The 19,996-nt window shown below is 39.7% G+C and overlaps 1 protein-coding gene across 2 annotated transcripts in view; it reads right to left on the bottom strand.

Moving 5' to 3' along the window:
• The window catches only part of APBA2 (amyloid beta precursor protein binding family A member 2), an 85,215-nt gene that overhangs the window by 4,462 nt on the left and 60,757 nt on the right, over positions 1–19,996 (bottom strand). Inside the window, exons 5-11 of one of the 2 annotated variants that reach the window (XM_059858189.1) lie at positions 15,351–15,496; positions 13,990–14,025; positions 12,521–12,607; positions 8,726–8,911; positions 5,828–6,007; positions 4,542–4,754; positions 3,628–3,747 (exon numbers count right to left, since the gene is read on the bottom strand). In XM_059858189.1, the coding sequence (XP_059714172.1) occupies positions 3,628–3,747; positions 4,542–4,754; positions 5,828–6,007; positions 8,726–8,911; positions 12,521–12,607; positions 13,990–14,025; positions 15,351–15,496 (968 nt within the window). The remainder of the gene's footprint in view (positions 1–3,627; positions 3,748–4,541; positions 4,755–5,827; positions 6,008–8,725; positions 8,912–12,520; positions 12,608–13,989; positions 14,026–15,350; positions 15,497–19,996) is intronic. The other variant, XM_059858190.1, reaches the window with a different exon arrangement.

Raw genomic sequence — 19,996 nt, 5'->3', positions numbered from 1 at the left:
GTTGGGGAGCAGCAATCAGAAAGAACAAAAAGTAGCATGTACCAAAAGAAACCCTGTAAATATATATTTCATGTGTAAAGGCAAATAGAGAGACAGTACAGCTGAAATAAAAGCTTTTGGAGCAAATGGAAATGTGATCCCTCACTCCACCGGCATAAAGGAAAAGATAATGGCTTGCATATCTATCCAGAGCCCTTTTCCCTGCCTGGCTCTCAAAGCACTTTTAGCACTTTTAATACCGTCAGCCAGCTTTTTCTTTCTAACAGCCCCAGACATAGAAAGTGGTCTCTTCATTCAGGAATCCCTCTCCAGGGTAGGCAGGCAGCTTCCTTTTGTGAGCATTAAGTGTTTTAATGAGGTGGAAAGAGAAGCAGACACAGAGGCTGAGTGGCTCTGCCCAGGCTCCCAGGCCCTGCTAAGCCAGAGACAGAACACACAGAGAAAAAAAATATTCTGCATTTACAGCACACATTTAGTGACTCCTGTATTTACAAGGGCTGACTCAAAGCAGCCCTTAAGAGTTTTGTCTCCAGCCAGTGGAGCTATGACAGCTGAAGCTGGCAAGTTAAACTGAGCAATATCTCTAAGTAAATATGATTTTATTCAGCCAGGACTCTTTAACTTGTTGTATTTGTTGAACATGGCAACAGCTATAATATTAGATACAGCAAGACACATCTGCCTCTTGTAAGCAGGAGTCTATATTCTATTGACTCTGTAAACTGAAGGGGAAAGAAGAAAAAAAATAAAGGTGTAAACCACACTGGTTCAATCCACTCAGCTGTGACAGGTCTGCAATGCCTTAGACAAGCTGCAGCACATCAGATGTGAAACTTCAGTAGCTTCACAATCAGTTTTATTGCAACTGTCCATAGAGTAGCAAAGCATTGGGATGAAACTGTGCCAGACAAACGTTATTCTGTGTAAATGCCTTAATCATAACTTACTAAAGTGAGATTTCTCCTCATCTCACTTTTATATTACACTGTTGAAACCCTGTAAATTTTTTGCCAGTTTAAATGCCACTAAACAAAGGCAGGGAAGAAAGAATAAAATGTTCTGTAGAGTTTTACTGTATTTTTAGATATCTTGTGCTAGGCTAAGGACAGGGTAGACAGAGTTCTCAGAGAAAGTGAGATCTAGACTGAGAAGTGGTGTTTTAGCAGCAGTGAGAATCTAACTGGTAATACAGGGTTTTTTTTTTCACAATCAAGAAAAAAAAAAGTGATATACAAGGACCAAATCTAGAAGACAATGTGATACATAAGGACCACTTGTATTTAAATAATATAATTTTAAAAGAACTGTAGCATACTGACTTTCAGAAGGTGGCTGATAGGTCATCTAATGCTCACCTCCCAATAACACAGCACTCACAGTTGTTACATGTGTGTGCACAACATCCTTTTTTCAGTGCAGCAGTGCAGTGTCTGCATCTGCCTGACACCCTGTGCAGGCAAAGCCAGCTCAGATGGGGCTGCTGTGGCCAGAAGCTGCTCTGTATGTTTATGGGCTATTCCCACTCTGATGGCTGTGCATCCTGCACAGATGAGATAGGCAGGGTGAAAAGGAACCACTGCAAGGCTGCTGTCAGAGGAGGCACAGAAATAAGTCCCAGCTGCATGGGTAATGAGGTAATGGCCTACCAGAAAGAGACATTTAATTATATCTGTTCTGACAAGCCATTTATTTCTCTGCTGTGCTAATGCTGAGCCAACAAAGAATAACAATATTACTTCTGGATCTGATCATAATTTGTAACAATTGCTGGCAATTATAAAAGTACTTTTAAAGAGTACAGTGTCAAACTACCAGAGAGATGTATTTTGTAGTTATATTTTCAAATGCTGAAAGAGTTTTTCTGAGGAAAGGATTTTACAGCCCAGAGGTTTGTCTCCATAGCAGCCTACCAAAAGATGTTACTCTCATCTTTTTGTTCACTGGCTTTCATATTCAAACAGACTTTTCATAAATGAAATGCTCTGCAAGGCTTTATTTTTTTCCTATATGAAAAGGATTTTTTTGCTGCATTTGGTGAACTTTACATTTGATGTCATTTGAATGTTGTTCATTTAAGTGGAAGGAATGATGATCTGCCAAGTGTAGTGATGAATGGCCAGTAGATGGAGGGAGCACACTGTGACAGAAAACAAGCAGAGCCTGCAGAATTTACCAAACTGAGGCTCCAATCATGTAGATGATTAACAGGGACAAGATGAATAGATTGTCACACAGACTCCCTGTCCATGTAAGGGTGTGGGATGCTCCTAATCCACCTCGGCCTGATCCATTTCCCCAGCCCTGATCCCACCCCCACCAAAGCTGTGAATGGGCTCCTGAAAACTTGATAATCACAAACAGTGATGCTTACAGGTCCTTAAATGTATTCCCTTGTTTGGTCATAGCACCAGTGGAACATACAAGATTTACAAAGGTGAGCAATAAGGAATGAGATCAGTCCCTCAAAGAGGGCACCCTCTGTGAGATCAGGTGGAACCAGATCCTGGTGTAGGAACCACTTTAGAGGGCATCCAGCTGGACCAGGGGTGCAGCAGTGTCCTTTATGTGTAATCTTAGGCAGGAACATTTTAAACTTGGGTGGAATAGTGACTGAGAGATAGCCAGGAGGGCTGCAAACCCACTCCTGAGCCATCTGACATGCAGGAAGGCTCATGAACCACATCTTAGAGTTACCTGCTCCTCTTCCAGCTCTCAAAGGGTGGCAAACAGAGATCTGGCAACTTCAGCCAGTGCATTTCACAGAACAAGGGGCAGAGCCCATAGCCTTTGTGATGTAGTTTTCTGTGTGAGCAGCACAATTATTTTTTTCCTAGACTGGAGGAAGAGGAAATGGTGATGGTCCTGCACTACAGCCAGTCCCTAATGCTAGTGCCAGCCCCCAGAAGGGCCAGTGACTACCTGGGTTAGTTGTGTGGGGAGTTTGCTTTGGAAAGGTGTCAGAGAATGGCTTGGGAAAGAAGAACTGAGAGAGGAGGACCCTGAGCTGCCTGGGGTAAGTTGGGGTGAGTCACTGCCACGTTTGCTCTCCTCTTTGCTGCTGCTATTACAGGGAAGCTGCAGCACACAGAGAAGGGGTACCTGGCCACAGCCTATACAATTGCTTTGTAATGACAGGTTAGCTTTTATAAGAGTTTAGTTTTAATAACAGGAGGTCACAATTATATTCCCATGCCTACTACCATGTGATCCACACAAATTATGTACACCAGAAGAAAAATTAAAAGTCTTAGTGAGTGTGTAATGAAATTTTAAAAAGAGAAACAGAATCAGATCTAAGATTTTAGTGCTATAATTGTAAAAAACTTTTTCAGCATAACATTTCCTTGCAACTCTGGCACTAATGACATTTTTACATGATCAGGCTATTGCACCAAATAATCTGGGCTATAAATCTTGTTGCTTTATAATGTAGGAAAATCCCTCATGAATTTCTCCCAGTGTCATCCATTTGCATTATATTACTTAGAGACTGTAAGGTTTTAATAAACAGTAGAAAATGTGAGGTCATGCAAGATTCTTTCAGTACTTCCATATGTTTTTTGAAAAAGAAAAGACAAAAAAATTAAGGGAAAAACCCCAAAACAATCAAGGAACACAGAAACTTACAATTCCATTCTGTACACTGAAGCCCAGCTGGTATTTTAAGTCTGGCCGTTTTATGAGGACAGTAGTGACAGGAGGACAGCTGACAATGTTCAGTTTGACTTGTGTCTGATTCTTGAGTCCCTGTAAGATATTCCAAAAGTCAGTATTTCTGAAATGAAGCTTACTGAGCCCTCGTCTGTGATTTCCTAATTGCAAGAGTGTTAAGCAGCTGCTCTGAGAAAGACCAGTGAGAGTTAACAGAAATTGATTGTTAACTTAGAGATACATTTCTCCTCTTTATTTCCCAAGATATTTGGCTCAACAAAACATTAAAATTTTGCCCGTAATTACTACAGAAATTTAATCAAATCTTCCAATAAAAACCAAAACTGACTACTGCTTGTTCTTTCCCAGCATCTGGCTAATTAATCTCCTGCTTCTGCTGCTCTCGGTAAATCTGCACAGACATCAGATTTAGTCTCCATGACTAAAGATAATGCATTCTGGGATTCCATCATGTCTGCAGATTCTTCATCTGCTCACTTGATCTGTCCTGCAGTCTTCCAGCCTCCATCCATTTTATCTGCATGAAACCCAAAAATGCATAGGAGATTTTAATCTTATTTTATGCTGGAGGTTGTGAGGAAGCTTAAAGCTTCGAAGACAGCTGAGTAGCTTAATTTAGGCAAGTTTTACAGACATGGCCTCATTTGTTACAGCCCAGTAACAAAACTGCATCGTGTTCTCCAGCCCTAAGTTCCTGTGCATTATCACTCCTGAATCTCTATTTCTGCTCTTTGTTAATGACAGATTACTGGGGTTTTTTGCAGTGATATGAAAAATTCTATCTGCTGGAAATCTAGAGGATCGCTTGTCAGAAAATTACACCTGTGTTGTCCTACAATCTACAGCATAGAGTTGTAAGTTTGGGGTACCTTTATGATCCCTTGGCATGTTGCAAGAGGTAGACCAACTAAACTGGTGCCATTAATGGACATAATTTGGTCTCCAATGCTCAGTTTTCCTGAACGTGCTGCAGGGCCTCCATTCATCATGTTGGCCAGGATAACAGTGGGTAGAATGGATCCCCATCCAGATTCCACAATCACTACCCCAAGAATTTCTCCCTTCTGTTTTTCTAGCTGGAGCTGCAATTAAAAAGGAAAAACATTTATTTTGCTTTGATTTGTCTGACTTTGAGCATGAGTATCTCACTTGTTCCCAAATAACATCTGCAAATCACAAACCAAATTCTGTTCTTTGCTATTAGGGACTTCATGACTTCAGTGGTAACTGTGGAACACACAGCTGTTTCTTTTCAGGGGCATCCTGCACTTGTTTGTTGAAGGTCATAGAGGTTTAATAAGCAAAGCACTAACACATGGTTAACTCTGTAGGAAGTGGTGGAACTGGCTGCCAAGGGAATGAATGCTAAGGGAATGCCATGGAACCTGGCAGCCAGAGGGGGAGGCCACATTTTGTGGCTAAGGCAGTGCCTGCCAGCCAAGCTTTGTTCAGCTCCACTCCTGCCAGTACTGCTCAGGTTATCTTTTGATCTCAGGGCTTCTCTGTCCTTCTTTTCAGGCAAGGATCTCATCATCATCATCATCAGTAGTAGTAGTAGTGTTGTTGTTGTTGCTGCTGCAGTTGTTATTTATTGAATATACTTGTGCCTAGCATGTTCGTGTAAGATCCCTGATGCACTGTAAATGATGCCTTCTCCTGAGCTGTCAGTAACCACAGCACAGCTAACACCCATAAAGTGGAGCAAGAGTTTAAGTACAGAACATTGTTCTTGAAGCAAATACAGGGAATTCTTTTCTCTCAAATGTGGAAGGACAGGGAATGCTGATGGCAGCTGACTTCTGCTGAGGTTATCTGTTGCAGAAAACCACAACTCTGTCAGCTCTTTCTGTGCCAGTACTTAGGTCAAACATAAAATCACCTTACACTGTACTGTGAATAGCACAGAGCTTATCTAGCTCAGATGTAAATGTGCTTTATTACTGTTCTGATCAATGGAAACAGAAAGACCCTGAACATGAAAACAAGAAATCGTAATAACCCATAAAGCTGGTTTTAGTACACAGGACTGATGGACATATCTTGAAATTGTAACATCATCCTTAAAAATGCAAAAAAACTATTTCTGAGAATATTTCTCTTACTCTGAAAAAAAAAAAATGGATCAATCTGAAATGAAAATCCAAAACTAGTTTACCTCTTTGCAGTTCTCTGAATTGGAGAAGTGTATGAGATCATCATTGTACATCTCTTGGGTATTGATGATGTCACTGTATTCTTTCTGACTGAGATCCTCTGGGTTAATTCCATTGGCTCTTAAAAACTCTTGGTAAGCCACACTGAAAGCCTGACCAATTGACTGAGCTATGAGCTGTGCCTAAAATGTAGAAAAAAGCAGCTCTGAGAAAGTCCAGACCAACAGTTTACCAATGAAACCACAAGAAACCAGAAGAGAGATTGGATTTTAAGACAGAATCAAAATAAGGATCCTACAAAGTTTCTGCATTAGCATGGATATAAAGTCACTTTAAGGTCTGCTGTACAGAAAGAACCCATTCCATCCAAAATCAAATTGCAAACTTCATTAAAACCCCCTGCTGCTCTCCCCTGCTCAGTACACTGCAGCAGCAAGCAGCCATATGCTGCTCATGTACCCGTTCCAGTGGGCACTGGAGGCTGCTGGCTCCAGCCCAGGACAGAGCAGAGCTGTGGAAGGGAGCCCTGCTCTGAGCACAGGCTGCCTGCAGGGCTGAGGGGAGGAGGGGTGCTCTGCTTGCACATGCCTGCACAGACGGGTGTGCACTGATGGTTCTGGTTGTGGTGTCACCTGCTGCTCCTCCACCCTGCCTTTCCAGGACTGAAAGCACTGCTTCAAAACAGCCATCTGCTCCCCTATCACTGCCACCATGCCTGTCCCACATGCCCAGCAAACCAGGGATACCCCTGCTTACCCACTGCACACCCAGGACAGTATTCCCATTAACACCTTGACTAGCAATGTCAGGGGTCATTTCAGGAGTGCAGCCAAAGCCACCATTAAAGCTTGCTAATGTGAGAACACCCATTCAAAAGCCCCTGTCTTTCTTAAATTTTGGAGCACTTATCTGCACATTCCACTAGATGGCAAGGGAACACAGAGAAACAGAGATCAGTAAAAGGAATGTGTAGTCATTTTTTCTACATTTGAATTATGGTTTTCTTACTCTGGGTTTACTGCAGCTCATAGGAGAATGCCATATTGAGTTTTGTATATTTGTGGGTCATCACTTATGTGGTCATTGGGGCATATGAGTAACTCCTGATGATATGAGACATTAATTGCACCTTGCACGCCCTAAAAATATTACTAATCAAACCTGGATTCTGGAAATGCAACCCAGCTTCTTAGACAGTCAGTACTTTTTAAATGCATTTCAAATGCATGGGGTTTTCTGGCCATTATAAATCTGTATCTTCTTACAATCTATTGATCAAGTGTTTTCTTTGATGCTAAAAGGTTGTTTCTGTATTTCATTTTTGCTGCTGTACACAAAAGCACCAATCTGCTGGACTGGAAATGACTTTAGAAAATCAAGGACATCAGTCACAAATTGTTTCTTCATATTTTAAAGCATATTTTCAAGTCTTTGCTCTATACCTAGAGGTTTGTACAGAATCATACAATATGCTGAGTTGGAAGGGACCCATCAGGACCCTCAAGTCCAGCTCGTGGCCCTGCACAGGACATCCCCAAAATTCCACCCTGTGTGCCTGAGAGCATTGTCCAAAGGCTTCTTGAGCTGGGTCAGGCTTGGTGCTATGAGCACTGCCCTGGGCAGTATGGTAGTGCAGAAGTCACTCAGGACATTTTCATATCATTCCATTATTAAAGTTCTTCACCAGTCCTTCCTGAGTCCTTCTGATCTCCATTGCCACTGCTTTCTCTGTAGTTCATCCTCTGCTTTTGCCTTCGTTCTACCTTCCCAAAGCCAACATCTCCAGATGTCATGCTTTATTCTATTGCTGCCAGTAACAGCCAGTTCTCACATCTTCATTTCATCTCTATCTCTGAGGTCTTATGAGTGTTTATGAAAGCATTATGCACAACTTAGAGATAATGTAATTAATTTGCTTGAAAAGGTCATCCAAGCAAAGCTGTGACAGAGCTGAGCTAACTGGGTCTCAGAACAACCCCAGTGTAGCACTCTAACCTTTAGACAATGCCATTTCTCCTTCACAGGCTTAATTGCTTTAAAATAATGAAAATGGATTGCTCAGCTCAAAATATATGCAACCTCTGAGTTATGACTGTCTGACCGAAAGAACTCCATTATTTTTAAATTGGTATGATTTCTAGGCATATATTTAGATATAATATCTATAACTGTTCCTATAATAACAGTGATGACAAATACCTAGTACTGCCTCTTACTGTCAAGTTAGAAACCTACAACAAATTTTGCTTTTTCTGTTTTACTGGCTTGGTATATTTTTCCATAAAAGTTTTAGGTTGAAATCCCTCCTCTCCCTCTTCAGACAGAAGTACCTAATTCACTACAATCCCAAACCTGGATATACAACAGCAGTAAAGCAAGGGTATCTTCTTTTGTCACAAGAGGTATGGGATGGCACATCAGCACTTTTCATAACAGTGAAACAGGGTGTACAGCAGAGATGGATAAAATTCTATAATTATATATAAAAATTCTAATTCATAATCTTTGCTAGGGATGAAAAAAGAGAAATGTAAAATAAACAGCTGAATGTGTTCCTAAACACCAAAGGATCAAGTGGCAATTTTGAGAGTAAATTCAACTACAGGTCGGTAGCCACAGGGAACCAGGACTGGGTAGAGGGCAGCCTTGTGCAGCCCTGCCAAGGCAGTAGAAGGGACTTGGCTTCAGTTAAGAAGAGGTCCAGAATGGTTCCACCTCATTCCAAGTGCCTGGAGGCACATATGTGTCATTTTGTGCCAACCCACTGGACTAAAGGATATAATCCAGGATGAATTTTCAATTTGATATCCCAGAGGTTAACTTTGCCCATGAATGGCCACTGACTTCAGAGCTCTCTCCATGACCTACGTGGTTTAAATAGATAGCTCCCCTTTACTTACATCCTCTGACTCAAAGACGTGGCAGATCATTTTGTACTGCTTCTTGCCCTCCTGGGCGCCGGGAGTGGTCTCGATGCAGTCCTGGGAGGCGGACCTGGGCATGCGGCGCCGCGCCATCAGCACCACGATGTTCCCGATGTCGGCGATGTAGGAGATGGTGCGCAGCGCGTGGTCCATCATGGTTTCCTGCACAGAGCAAGGACAAACAGAGCAGTTCTGCATGCCTGCTGCTCTCCTGCAAATACTGCATCTGCCCTCTCCTTGACAAGCCTGCTGCTTGAGAAAGACAGAAGCTACAGAAGCCCTTCCTATGGGTCCAGACCTGATACTCCCTCCGCAGTCGAAGGGAAGCAGAGCAGCTGTCCAAGACATTGGCTTCAGTGGAAGTGTTGCCTGAGCAAAAACAGCATGGTTGCTGCTGTAAAGCAAGAATGAAGAGCTATGCTACTGTTTTACATTTATTTTCATGCTGTTGGAAAATTATGTTATTTCTTTACGTATTTTGCTGTTGTTAGGATGAACTGTACTTAAGGAAATAGAAAGGCCACACTTGAAATCTGCTTCTGGCTGGGGTCACTGATCAGTTTGGAGAGTTTTTCCAGGTTTTATCTATTGCTCAAACTAGAAACAACCAGAAGCATAATAGTTGTACTGTTCAAACTAGTTGAGGATGTGTCCTGACCATTCCTGTCCCTCTCCCTGAAGAGCTAAAAGTCTCCACAAAATTCCATCTTAATTGGAACAAAAGAAAAAAAAAAAAAAGGGCACAAGATAATTCACAATTTTAATAATTTATATAAGCAGCAGCATTCTTTATGTAAACAACTTGGCACTAGTTTAGCATTAGTTGAACAATTTTTTAAGGCCTAAGGAAGAAGGATTGTTCTTCAAGTCAACAAAAGCAATTGTTTTAAGAATTTCAGTACAATTTATCTTGACAGACAAAACTACAAATTATCATTGTTTCTTAGAACCACTTGTCTTGCTGAAGATAATCACTACCCGTAAAATTATTGTAATGATTCTTCTCAGGCTTGAAATAATGGTTATCCCTAACTATGAAAAGTAATGATGGTTAAGAGGTGGTTTGGGGAGTGTCTCTAAGGGCTGCGGGGGCTCAGGAGGATTTACAGCACTTCTGTCAGAATGGAGAAATGTTTTATAATGGACATGTCTCAGCAGGATGCTGGGAGCTCTGCAGAGATAAGAGATAATTGCTTTTCAGCAGTGTGCACCAAGTATTGTGTAAGGGTGTAATCATACATGCAGTGTGCACAAGAGTGAATGCATTGGGAAAATGAAGGCATTTCATCTCACCTGCCAAGAAAGCCTTTCTGCCCATATCATCACACAGAGGTTACTTAGATGGTTTGAGTTTTTTTATTTTCCCCTTGTAGGGGTAAAAGCAATCATTCCTCCATCCCTCCCACATTTTTCCTGTTAAGAGTAAGGCAAATACTATCTAGTGACTGTAAACATGAGTTTACTTTTGACTTTCTTGTGACTTGACTTTTTCCTTTGTCTCTCCATATTCCATTGTACTCAATTTTCCATTACTGATATTCTTTTACACCCCTCTCCTTTATTACTTTCCCATAAATCCCTCCATCTCTACCTATTTGCCTCTCTGTCCTTTCCCTTATCCCTTTTTGAGTCCCATCCATTCCATCCCTGTTCTCCTTATATTTATCCTTGGCAATTCAGCCTTTCTCAGGCTTTTCTGAAGCCATTGTTCTCTTCTCCTGTCTAGATTGCCCTTTCTCAGAGTCTCCCTTCTTTCCCATGGAATTCTTTCAGAATCTTGTTTGTTGCTTCTCTTGAAACCCAAAGAACAGCTGAAGGAAAAAACCTAAGCATTCCTCCAAGCTTTAAAGTGCTGTAGTCCTGTGGGAGTGTGAAGACAGCCTAATGAGTCAGGCGATTTTGTGGAGTCAATCATGCACCAGAGGCTCTGCACATACACATTTGTGAGCTCTACATCTTTATTTTTCTTTCTTCATTTCCCCAGCTGCTTCACTCCCAGCTTCTCTTCACTGACTGAGCAAGAAGCTGGGAGAGGCTGCTGTGGCTTCTGCTGGTTTGGGGCACTGAGTGCACCCCCACAAAGCTGTGGCACAGGGAAGAATTCCTTTCCTATCAATGAGACACGTGGGCAAACATAAGGCTGCTCCTACTTCATCCCTACTAAGCAGCTGCTTGATGGCTGAATGTATTCAGCAACTAAATGCATAAGCACCCAGGAATGGCAGGGGTGCCATTTCCTTGTGCTGTTCAGGGCAACAGAATCACCACTGCTGGCTCTCTTCCAGCCTGGGAATGCACCTGACTGGTGCTGCTCAGCATTTTGTACCTTGCTGAATGTCATTTCCTGAATGGGAATTTTACATTTTCATTCAGCTGTTGCCTCACGTGAGCTATACAACACTACAGATGGATTAAAACACATGGCATACTGCAGAAACAGGATTTATGTAATTGATAAAGCCCTGAAAGTACAGATTGTCTCTGCCAGCTGCCACTCCAGCTGAAATAGGCCCATGGTAATTATACCAGCCAGGAACTTCACTAGCCCTGAAAAGTGTTACCAAGCCAAAAATGCTAAAAAGTCATGGGAATAATTCTGTTATAGCTCTCTGAAAGACACACTGTAAAAAAAAACCCAAACAAAACCAAACCAGCAAACAAAACACACAACCAAAACCCCAGGGAAAACACTAGAGAGCTTGGAATTAGAACAATTTGCACTATTACTATTTTCATCTGGTTGAACAGCTCAGATATTAGACACCACTTATGATGGAGCATTGCACTTTGCATCACTACAAATCTCAGGGGATCAGAAGTGTAAGATGCCAATTCTTTTGACAGTTTGTGGGCTACTTCAAAGGACCTTCCCCCTTTTTATTTTTTAAACATTGGTGTTCAGCTGAAATGCTGAACTATTTAAAGAAGTAAGAAGAATGACTTCCACTTAGACTAATCCTTACTCAACAAAGACTCTGTACCTGTTAACTGCCATACATTCCAGCTATAAACTGCAGCTCTTCATTTATCAATAACATCCCCTAAACAAAAGAAAACTTGACTTGACATGATTTACTTTTGATAAAATGTTGCTAAAATTGCCCTTTTCAATGCCTCTCATAAGAATGAAAATTTGAAGACTTCCTGTATGATCAGAGTTATGAGATCGTGTGAGATTACTAAATATTTGATCCATGTATAAATTCTATGCATTTAGTTGTAAATTCCTCAAAAACTGCTTTTTATGAAGATCACCTCTTGTTGACTAGACAAGCATTCCTAGAAGATGAGGCTGATCATTGCTGTGCTCTCCAAATGCTGCTTTTATATGAGCCATTAATAATTTACCTTAGGCAAGAGGATGGTGGCTCAGATGTGATTTATGGAAAAAAATTGAGATGAAATGTTACAAATGGCAGGGTATGAATGGCTTAGTCAAAGCAGCAAATTACTTCCCTGTTGGACTGTAACTCTGGGTTCTGAAGCTGTTCCAGAGGAGTGGTGTACATGCATTCTGAAAGCTTTTTGAATATTTTTTTTAAATTGAGTTGAATTATAGCTCAATTATAGCGACATGAAGACATCTTCCAACACATCAAATAAACAAAACAGGTGTCAATCTTACTATATTGGCAAGAGCTAGAACAATAGGAGCTCTTTCTGAATACTCTGAATACCTGAATTTATCCAGGTTCAATAAAGTGTCCCAGTAATTGTATAAGAGCACAGTGTAACTCAACATTATTCTCCAAGAGTTTCAATCCAACTTACCTGTGTGTCTGCATTTAGAACTTTGATTCTCTGTGTGGAGATGAACAGATCCACTTCAGTCAAGGCCTGGGAATCTCCCTCTGAGGTCTAAAAGACAGATGATGTTTTACAAGGGCATTTTTAATTTTCAGAATGACAAATTCACTGACTGCTTCAAGCATAATGTGATGTGAGACAACTGCACTTTAAACCATTACAGAGCTGGCTATTCAAAGGGGTTTCTAAAGACATGCAAAGAGTACATTTATTGCATAGACAGAGTGAAGCCTACTCTGATATTCTGGGTAAGAGAGAATTTTTGGAGCCTGTGGGATTGACAGCTCAAGCATTAAAATTCTCTATTTATAGCCAAAACAGGTGAAAAAGTATGGCTGGTTTTTCCTCACTTTCTCACTGATGCACTTCAGTACTTGAGGCACCAGACTTGTAAAAGTAGGAGAACTGAGAAGATGACTTAGTTCCCATCAGCTGTTTAGCCCTTGCCACCTTCAGTGAGCTCACCAAAAAATGTGTAAACTGATGCTCAGTGCTGCGGTGGGGTTTAGGACTGGTTTTTTAGCTTTTTGGGTTTTCCCTAGAAAATAAAGACCTGAGCACTGAACTAATGTTTCTTTCATATCACAGAAGGCCATCAGGGGAATTTTAGTCCAAGAGCCTCCCTAGTTCTCTAGTCCAGCAGGAACATATGGATTCCTCCAGGCTGCTTGGGCACAGGGACCACTGAAGCTGGTCCTGAGCAGCACCTGTGGCAGCACCCTCAGAATAAAATGGCCACAGATTGTCTCAGCCTGGGCTAAAGGCAGGCATCAGCCTCCAGGTCAGACACTGGCTCATGATGAGAATTATGTATTTGCTAATCCTTTTTGGAGTTATAAAGGCTTAGCTATGCCTATAATCATTTAGATTAATTTCATTCTAATTATCTTCCAGCAAAACACAAAGCAAGCACATACTTTGGCAGCCACTACTTGTATTGCTTCCATCCTTTTGGTGATATTTTTGTCATCTGTATTTAGTTATCTGAAGTATTCTTTTTACCAGTGCAATGTTTCCTGTATGAATTGTTCCAGCTACTATGTGGTAAATTTATTTTGGTTTTAAATATCAACAATAACTTAATAAATATACAGTAAGTCACAGGCACAGGAAGTACATCTTACTGCTTTGGTTAGTAAAATCAAAATAAGCACTACATTCAAAAACATCTCCCAGATAACAATGGCTGTACATCTGGAGTAAACAAATCACAGGTATTCAACAGGAGAAGGGCAGCAGACAGGCACTCCAGCAAATGAACAATGAAGAAAATGAGTTCATTTTACTCCATTCACTATTCTACTGCAGACCAAAGAAGAAACCAAAATGACAACTTTATGAGGATCTGTAATGAAAGACATGACACTCCATGGAAAACAAGGACAACAAAAATGTAAGTAAACATTAGCATTCAAGAAAAACAGTTTACACACCGCTTTTTTCTTGATTTTAGCCGCCTTTTGCATCCTCTGAGGAGTAGCATAAAAAAAAGAATGCAGACAGATGTACACAAAGGGAAAGAGAAAATACAGTGTGGGAAGTCAGGGAAACTTTGACTGTGAATCCAGACTGCTGAAAATTAAAAAACTGGGAGCAGTGGGGGAATGATGTTCCAGAGAGAAAGATTTTTTTATACCTTGTGCAGTTCTCAAGCATAATTGGATTTCATGGCATTGTGCACATTCACAATTCATTATAAAAGAATTGCTACCAAAGTGTGGTCTGTTATCAGCTGCTCCCAACACTTATCCTGCCAAATTTACAGCAATCAAAAATGGCAGCACATGCCTTTTAAACCCTTGGTTTTGTCTCCATGTTGATCACACATCTACATGTAGCTGTTGAACAAAACACAGCTCAAGCCCCCTGCCATGACTGTCTAAAGCAGTCCTGACAGATTGGGGTTGGTATTAATACATACAACAACAGTTTTTAGGGAGCTAATTGCAATCAACAATTACTTACTGTAGCTTGAGATATCACAATATGCTAAATAGAAACAGAAAGGTTTGGAAAGTTTAAAGAAGTGGACCTTTCTTGCATTCCACTTCTTTCTAAATGCTAAATCAATCATCAGTCATGACAATCTCTTGTAAGTGGCCTTTCCAAACTTGTTTTCTTCAAAACCATACAAATTTTAGCAATTAAATACTTCATTGACTATGCACATACTTTTTCTCCGAGCATTTAAATCTGCCTTTAACAGTGTGTTTATTCAGATGAGATATTTACAGCAGAGGTAAAATAACTTCTGAAATAAAAATCTACTACTTAGATTCCTAACCAAAATACTATTTTCTTTACACAGCTCTATGAAGCACTCTATGATACATTATTTACAAACAAATTGTTTGCAGTAAATAACACCAGATCCAAACACAATAGCAATGAATATTCTTGTCCTAAAAAAGTAATAATATAAGTAATAATATTGAGACTAATTTTCTCAATTTGTATTAAGTAAAGGAAGTAATAGCAGAAGAGTAAAACCACAGTCAAACAAATACCCCAGTGCTTTGCCACTGGAATATTTTCTAATTGCACTCTGCAATTTGTCTCTCATACTTGAATTTGTTAAACAGCTTCCAAAGAATTTTGAATAGACTCCAGAATAATTTCTGTTCTGCTGTATGAATTTTTACAGCAAGCGCTGTAACCTAATGGTATTTATAATACTGATCTATACTTACCTAACTGCACCTCAGGAGAGGTTTGAGGCTGCAGATCCTGCAGCTTTGAAGGATCAGCTGTTAAAGGATCAGAGAGTATTCCAGAGCCCAGGAAGATGCCCTACCTTGACACGGCTCACTGCCTCCTGGGCCTGCATCATGCGGATGTTTTTGGAAGGGTTGCGCTCGGACAGCAGCTGGGTGGAGCCCAGGTAATTGGCTGCAAAGATGATTCCATCAATGAGGTCCTCAGGTTCACAAGGCCCTGGAACTGACAGGAGGCATTTATGGTTACTGCCTTTCTAAGGAGTGGGGAGATGAGAAATTGAATAAAGGATATTGAGGCTTGAACAACCTTTCTAATACTGGGACTGTGCTCACCATCCTCTGTATTCAGTTGTTAAGCTTTACATCCAACCTGATTAGATTGACAGTAAGGAACAGTCATGCCAGAGTTTGGCTGAAATCTCTTGATATGAACATTTTTTATTCCTCGACAGTTTTATAAAAGAAATGTGCTTTGAGCTAGATCCACTTGATGACCTTCTAATGCATTTTTTTTAAAGTATAAATATCTTCTGTGAGGAGAAAAATGACACTGAAGGGGAATGTTAATTTAAAAAAAGGCTTATTGTTTGGTTCAATTTATAAGTCAATGTGGAAGATTATTATGTGGAAAGAATATATGGTATGCTATGCTGATTAAATGTACTGAAATAGTGGTTTACACATACATCTTTCAGTGAGCTTTCCTATCCTTAGTGTTCCCATTCTAATTTAGCAAAAGTCTTCCAACAGAATATAAACATGATTAAAAGGAGTGACTTTCCTCTTTAGGCAGTGTTGCTGACACTTATTCATCTCTGCAAATCTCAAATCCACCTGCCAGAAATCTCAACCCCCAGCAAAAACCCACAGTCTTTGTGATTCAGGACTCAAGGTATATAAACACGTAGATATATATTTATAGCAGTCCTGTTCTCTTCAGAGACCTGACATTAACTAACAATGCTCATACAAATTGGAGGTATTTGCTTTGCTATCAAACACCATTGTTTTAATCTTCATTATATACCACAGAACACATGTGATTTAGTTCACATCTGTACAAATCCAGTAATGGTTTAGATTTTATTATAACTCAGAATAGAATTCTGTGGAATTTTAAAATTTTTGAAGTATTGGGAAAACATAAAAAAAATCTTAATCTCTACTAGAAGTATGAAAACCCTCAAAGAAATCCTTGAGAAGCCAGTAATTTAGAAGTTGCTGAAACTCTTCATAAAGGCCAAGTCTTTCAATAGCTCAAAAACAATCCTTGTCTTGCAGCCTAAATTCACTAAAAGAAATCAAAGGAAATGAAAATTCCACAAGAACTCTGTTCCTGTATCATTGCTTCTGTTTGCTTACATCTCTGTACCATTATATTTTTCAGCAGATGGATGGTGTGTTTTGTATGGTGCCTCTTCTGATGGTGTTATTCATTTGTCTTTTCAGGTCTAGAACTTAGTCTCATACATCTGTACTTCTTCCAGCATGCAACAAAATACTCGTGTTGCATGATATTGACATCTTGTTTCAAGGGCAGCAGAGAGGGAAATTAATTAAGGACGTGAATTTAATGTTAAGGTAGCAAAACCTCATTAGATACCTGCATCAACACTCTCACTCAAAATTAAAGTAGCTTTAATTTTGTTTTCTTTCATTCACTTCGGGCTAAGTAAATGAGGCTAAATTGAATCAAGATTGCTTTAACTCTGAAATAGGCTTACCCACATGTTTAAATCAGTTTAAGTAAATTCCCTTACTAGGTAATTTAGATCAATTTTCTTGAAATGTTTGTGTCTGAAGACAAGTAAAACTGCAATTCTTTGTGCAAATTCTCATACAATCATTACTCCATCGAGCAAAATGCCCAGGGTATCTTTGGGGTCTGTGCAACCTATGGATGCTAAAAAGGAAAAAAACATTTATTCTCATGCTGTTTGTGACAGCAATGGATGTTTTTAACTAATTTGTATGAAAAAATTCTTGAGCATGGAAATAATCTAGGGTGTTAAGCAATTTTATAATCATAATGTTATTTATTTGGATTTCTTAAAGACTGGGGCTTTTTTGGTTGGATGTCATTTATTGTCTTTTCAGAGCTTTAAAAAATGATGTTTTGCAGAATCATTATACTAGCAACAATCAGCTACATCATGTATGAATCAGCAGCATGCAGAAAATGCTTACAGCAGTAGATAATAGAGGGAAAAAAAAAGACAAGTTGGGCAGAAAACATTTCCAACATACATTTCCCATCATGAAGGCAATGTAAACAAATGTCAGGTAAAACAAGACATCTCTTGGAAGGATGGAATGGTGCTGAAAATTTCCAGGGTTAAATTAGGTCACCTGAGTGTTTTCTTCCCTTATCTCTGTCTGCTTTAAATAATGCAAAAATGCAGACTTGGCTGAGGTCCCAGCTCATCAGAGCACTTAAGCATGCCCTTGACTGCAAGCGTGTGCAAAGGCTTACTGATGAGGAAGGGAAGAAGAAACAGGTTTCAAATGTGAAGGTTAGTTTGATGTGAGCAAAGATTGGAATTTTATGTTAAATATTGGTGCTTAAACATTAGATAACTATTTCTGAAAAATTTAACTGCAAATTTCTGCACTTGTCAAGGCAATAGAGATTACTTGGTTTTCTGCTGATCTGCTAATGTAACAAGTATAAAGATATTTCTAGACTAAAAAGACTATGTCCAAACATTTTTAAATTAATGTTTGTATTCATAAAAAAAGAAAAATGGAAAACTCAACATAAAGCACCAATAATTAGCATAACTGAATTCATTAATCTGTTAAGAATGCATTTTTACATCCATCTAATATCATGCAAGCCAAGGATTCAGACAGTATTTAGAGCCTGCACTCTGAGCACAGAAGTTCAGTTTCCTGCTGAACTATCAGAAGTCACTGAGACCTTGGGATGTGTGGCACTGCAGCAGATTTTTCATAAGGAGTAAATGGACACAGGGCATAAGTCACCTTCCAGAACATCTATTTACTACTTCCATATTCTGGCTTCTTTGCTTCATCATGCTTGTTACTGTGTAAGGGAATAAGATTTATGGTGATAGGACAGAGGGCAGAAAAGCCAGAACCACTGAACATAGAACTAATTACTCCTACGAGCATGTAGTAGTACTAGTACTAAAATAATTCTAACAGTAAAGGATATTTAGATATGATAGACTGAAATATATTTTTTCCGTTCACATGGCATATGAAAAATATTATGTATCAATAGAAATATAGGTATAGCTACTGTAGTTAAGGAGTCATGCTGAAAGTGCTTTAAAACTGAATAGGAATAGAACCAGAAAATGGCTGTGGTATTGCTGTCAAAGCTCAGGGAACAACAGCAGTGTTAGCTGCCAGAATCTTTTCTTATGTGCAGAAGGGTCCTGTACTTTTTGACTCTACATACAAATTAATAATAAAAACTGTGTTTTTCCTCTGAGTTCAGAGAGCAGTCATGTAAGCTATCATAAGCTCCTAGTGAGCCATGTATTTATTTGTATTAGACAATGCTATATAATACCTGCAACAGAAAAAGCCTAATAGACAGCTTATCCTCACATACTGTGCCACTACAGAAAAAATCAGAGCAAGCAAAATGATTGAACTAAAAAAAGGTATTGTATTGTATTATATTATGTAAAGGGTATCCTGACCCCTTTCCAGCAGAGTAGTGAGCTGACTGGTATGTAAAGAAAAAGACATAACCTTTTTATCCCAGTAAAATTAAAATGTGCACTTGTATCTGCAGCACCGTGAGGGGGGAATTGTCTCGGCTGCTTTAAAGCTCTGTGCATGCTGGCCTTGCTTTGTGCCTGTCCACTGTGCAATCAGCAGATGCTTATTACAAAGCATCAGCTTCCTTTCTTGTCTCTGCCACTCTTGGGGAATGTGTTTAAATGTGCCTCTATGTAGGGCCTGTTAGGCAGTACATGCCAAGTGTTCCATGTAATATCCCTCAGATGTCAACCTGAAGGGACAATCTTTGAACTTTCCATTTGTTACAGTTCCTTAAGTAAATTACAGAAACAGAAAATGCTTGTCAAGATGTTGAGATCAGGGAATAAAAGAAAAATGTGTTGGATTTCCTAATATTATTCTAAATTGTATTAAGTTTTCCCTGAGTTGAGAATGTCATTAGAAATTAAGTTTTTCACAATCTTTTAAGCTTCTATTGTGTATGTTCATGGCAGATCTGAGTGATCAGATTCTTGGAAATGTCCTACTGTCTTTTCTCACTTTACAGTGTAGCCATTTTCTTTGCAGGAAGAGCTGTGTGCATTTTCCCTATGAAAGGTTCTTCAGCTCTCTATGAATCAGAGAATGGTAATGCTTTTCAGTACAATCCTCTTTTATTTCTGTCCACCTGCTTGTGCTAATAAATTGGCTTATTTTTCTTCAAACAGAATACATCTAATAGCACTGCAGAAGAATCATGTGGAAGCTGTGCTCTCCTGAACAGAAGCTGGATTACCACTGTTTGGTCAGTTTGGGAGAACCTTTCCATTCATGCTGACAGCTGATGTTCCCAGAGTTCAATAAGGGGCCCTAAAGAACACAGTGCTCTTACACATTCATAAACCTCCTGTGGGGCCCACTGTTACACACTTTTTAACATCTTCCAGATTTGTAGCCATTATTCATTTTGACCTGAAACTTTCTGGGAGCTCTACCTGCTCCTTCTTTTTTATCACCACTAGGCTCC

Source organism: Haemorhous mexicanus, chromosome 13 (genome assembly GCF_027477595.1).
Source record: "Haemorhous mexicanus isolate bHaeMex1 chromosome 13, bHaeMex1.pri, whole genome shotgun sequence".
NCBI lineage: Eukaryota > Metazoa > Chordata > Aves > Passeriformes > Fringillidae > Haemorhous > Haemorhous mexicanus.
Note: the sequence above shows the minus strand (reverse complement) of the source record. Positions and strands in the feature narration are given on the sequence as shown.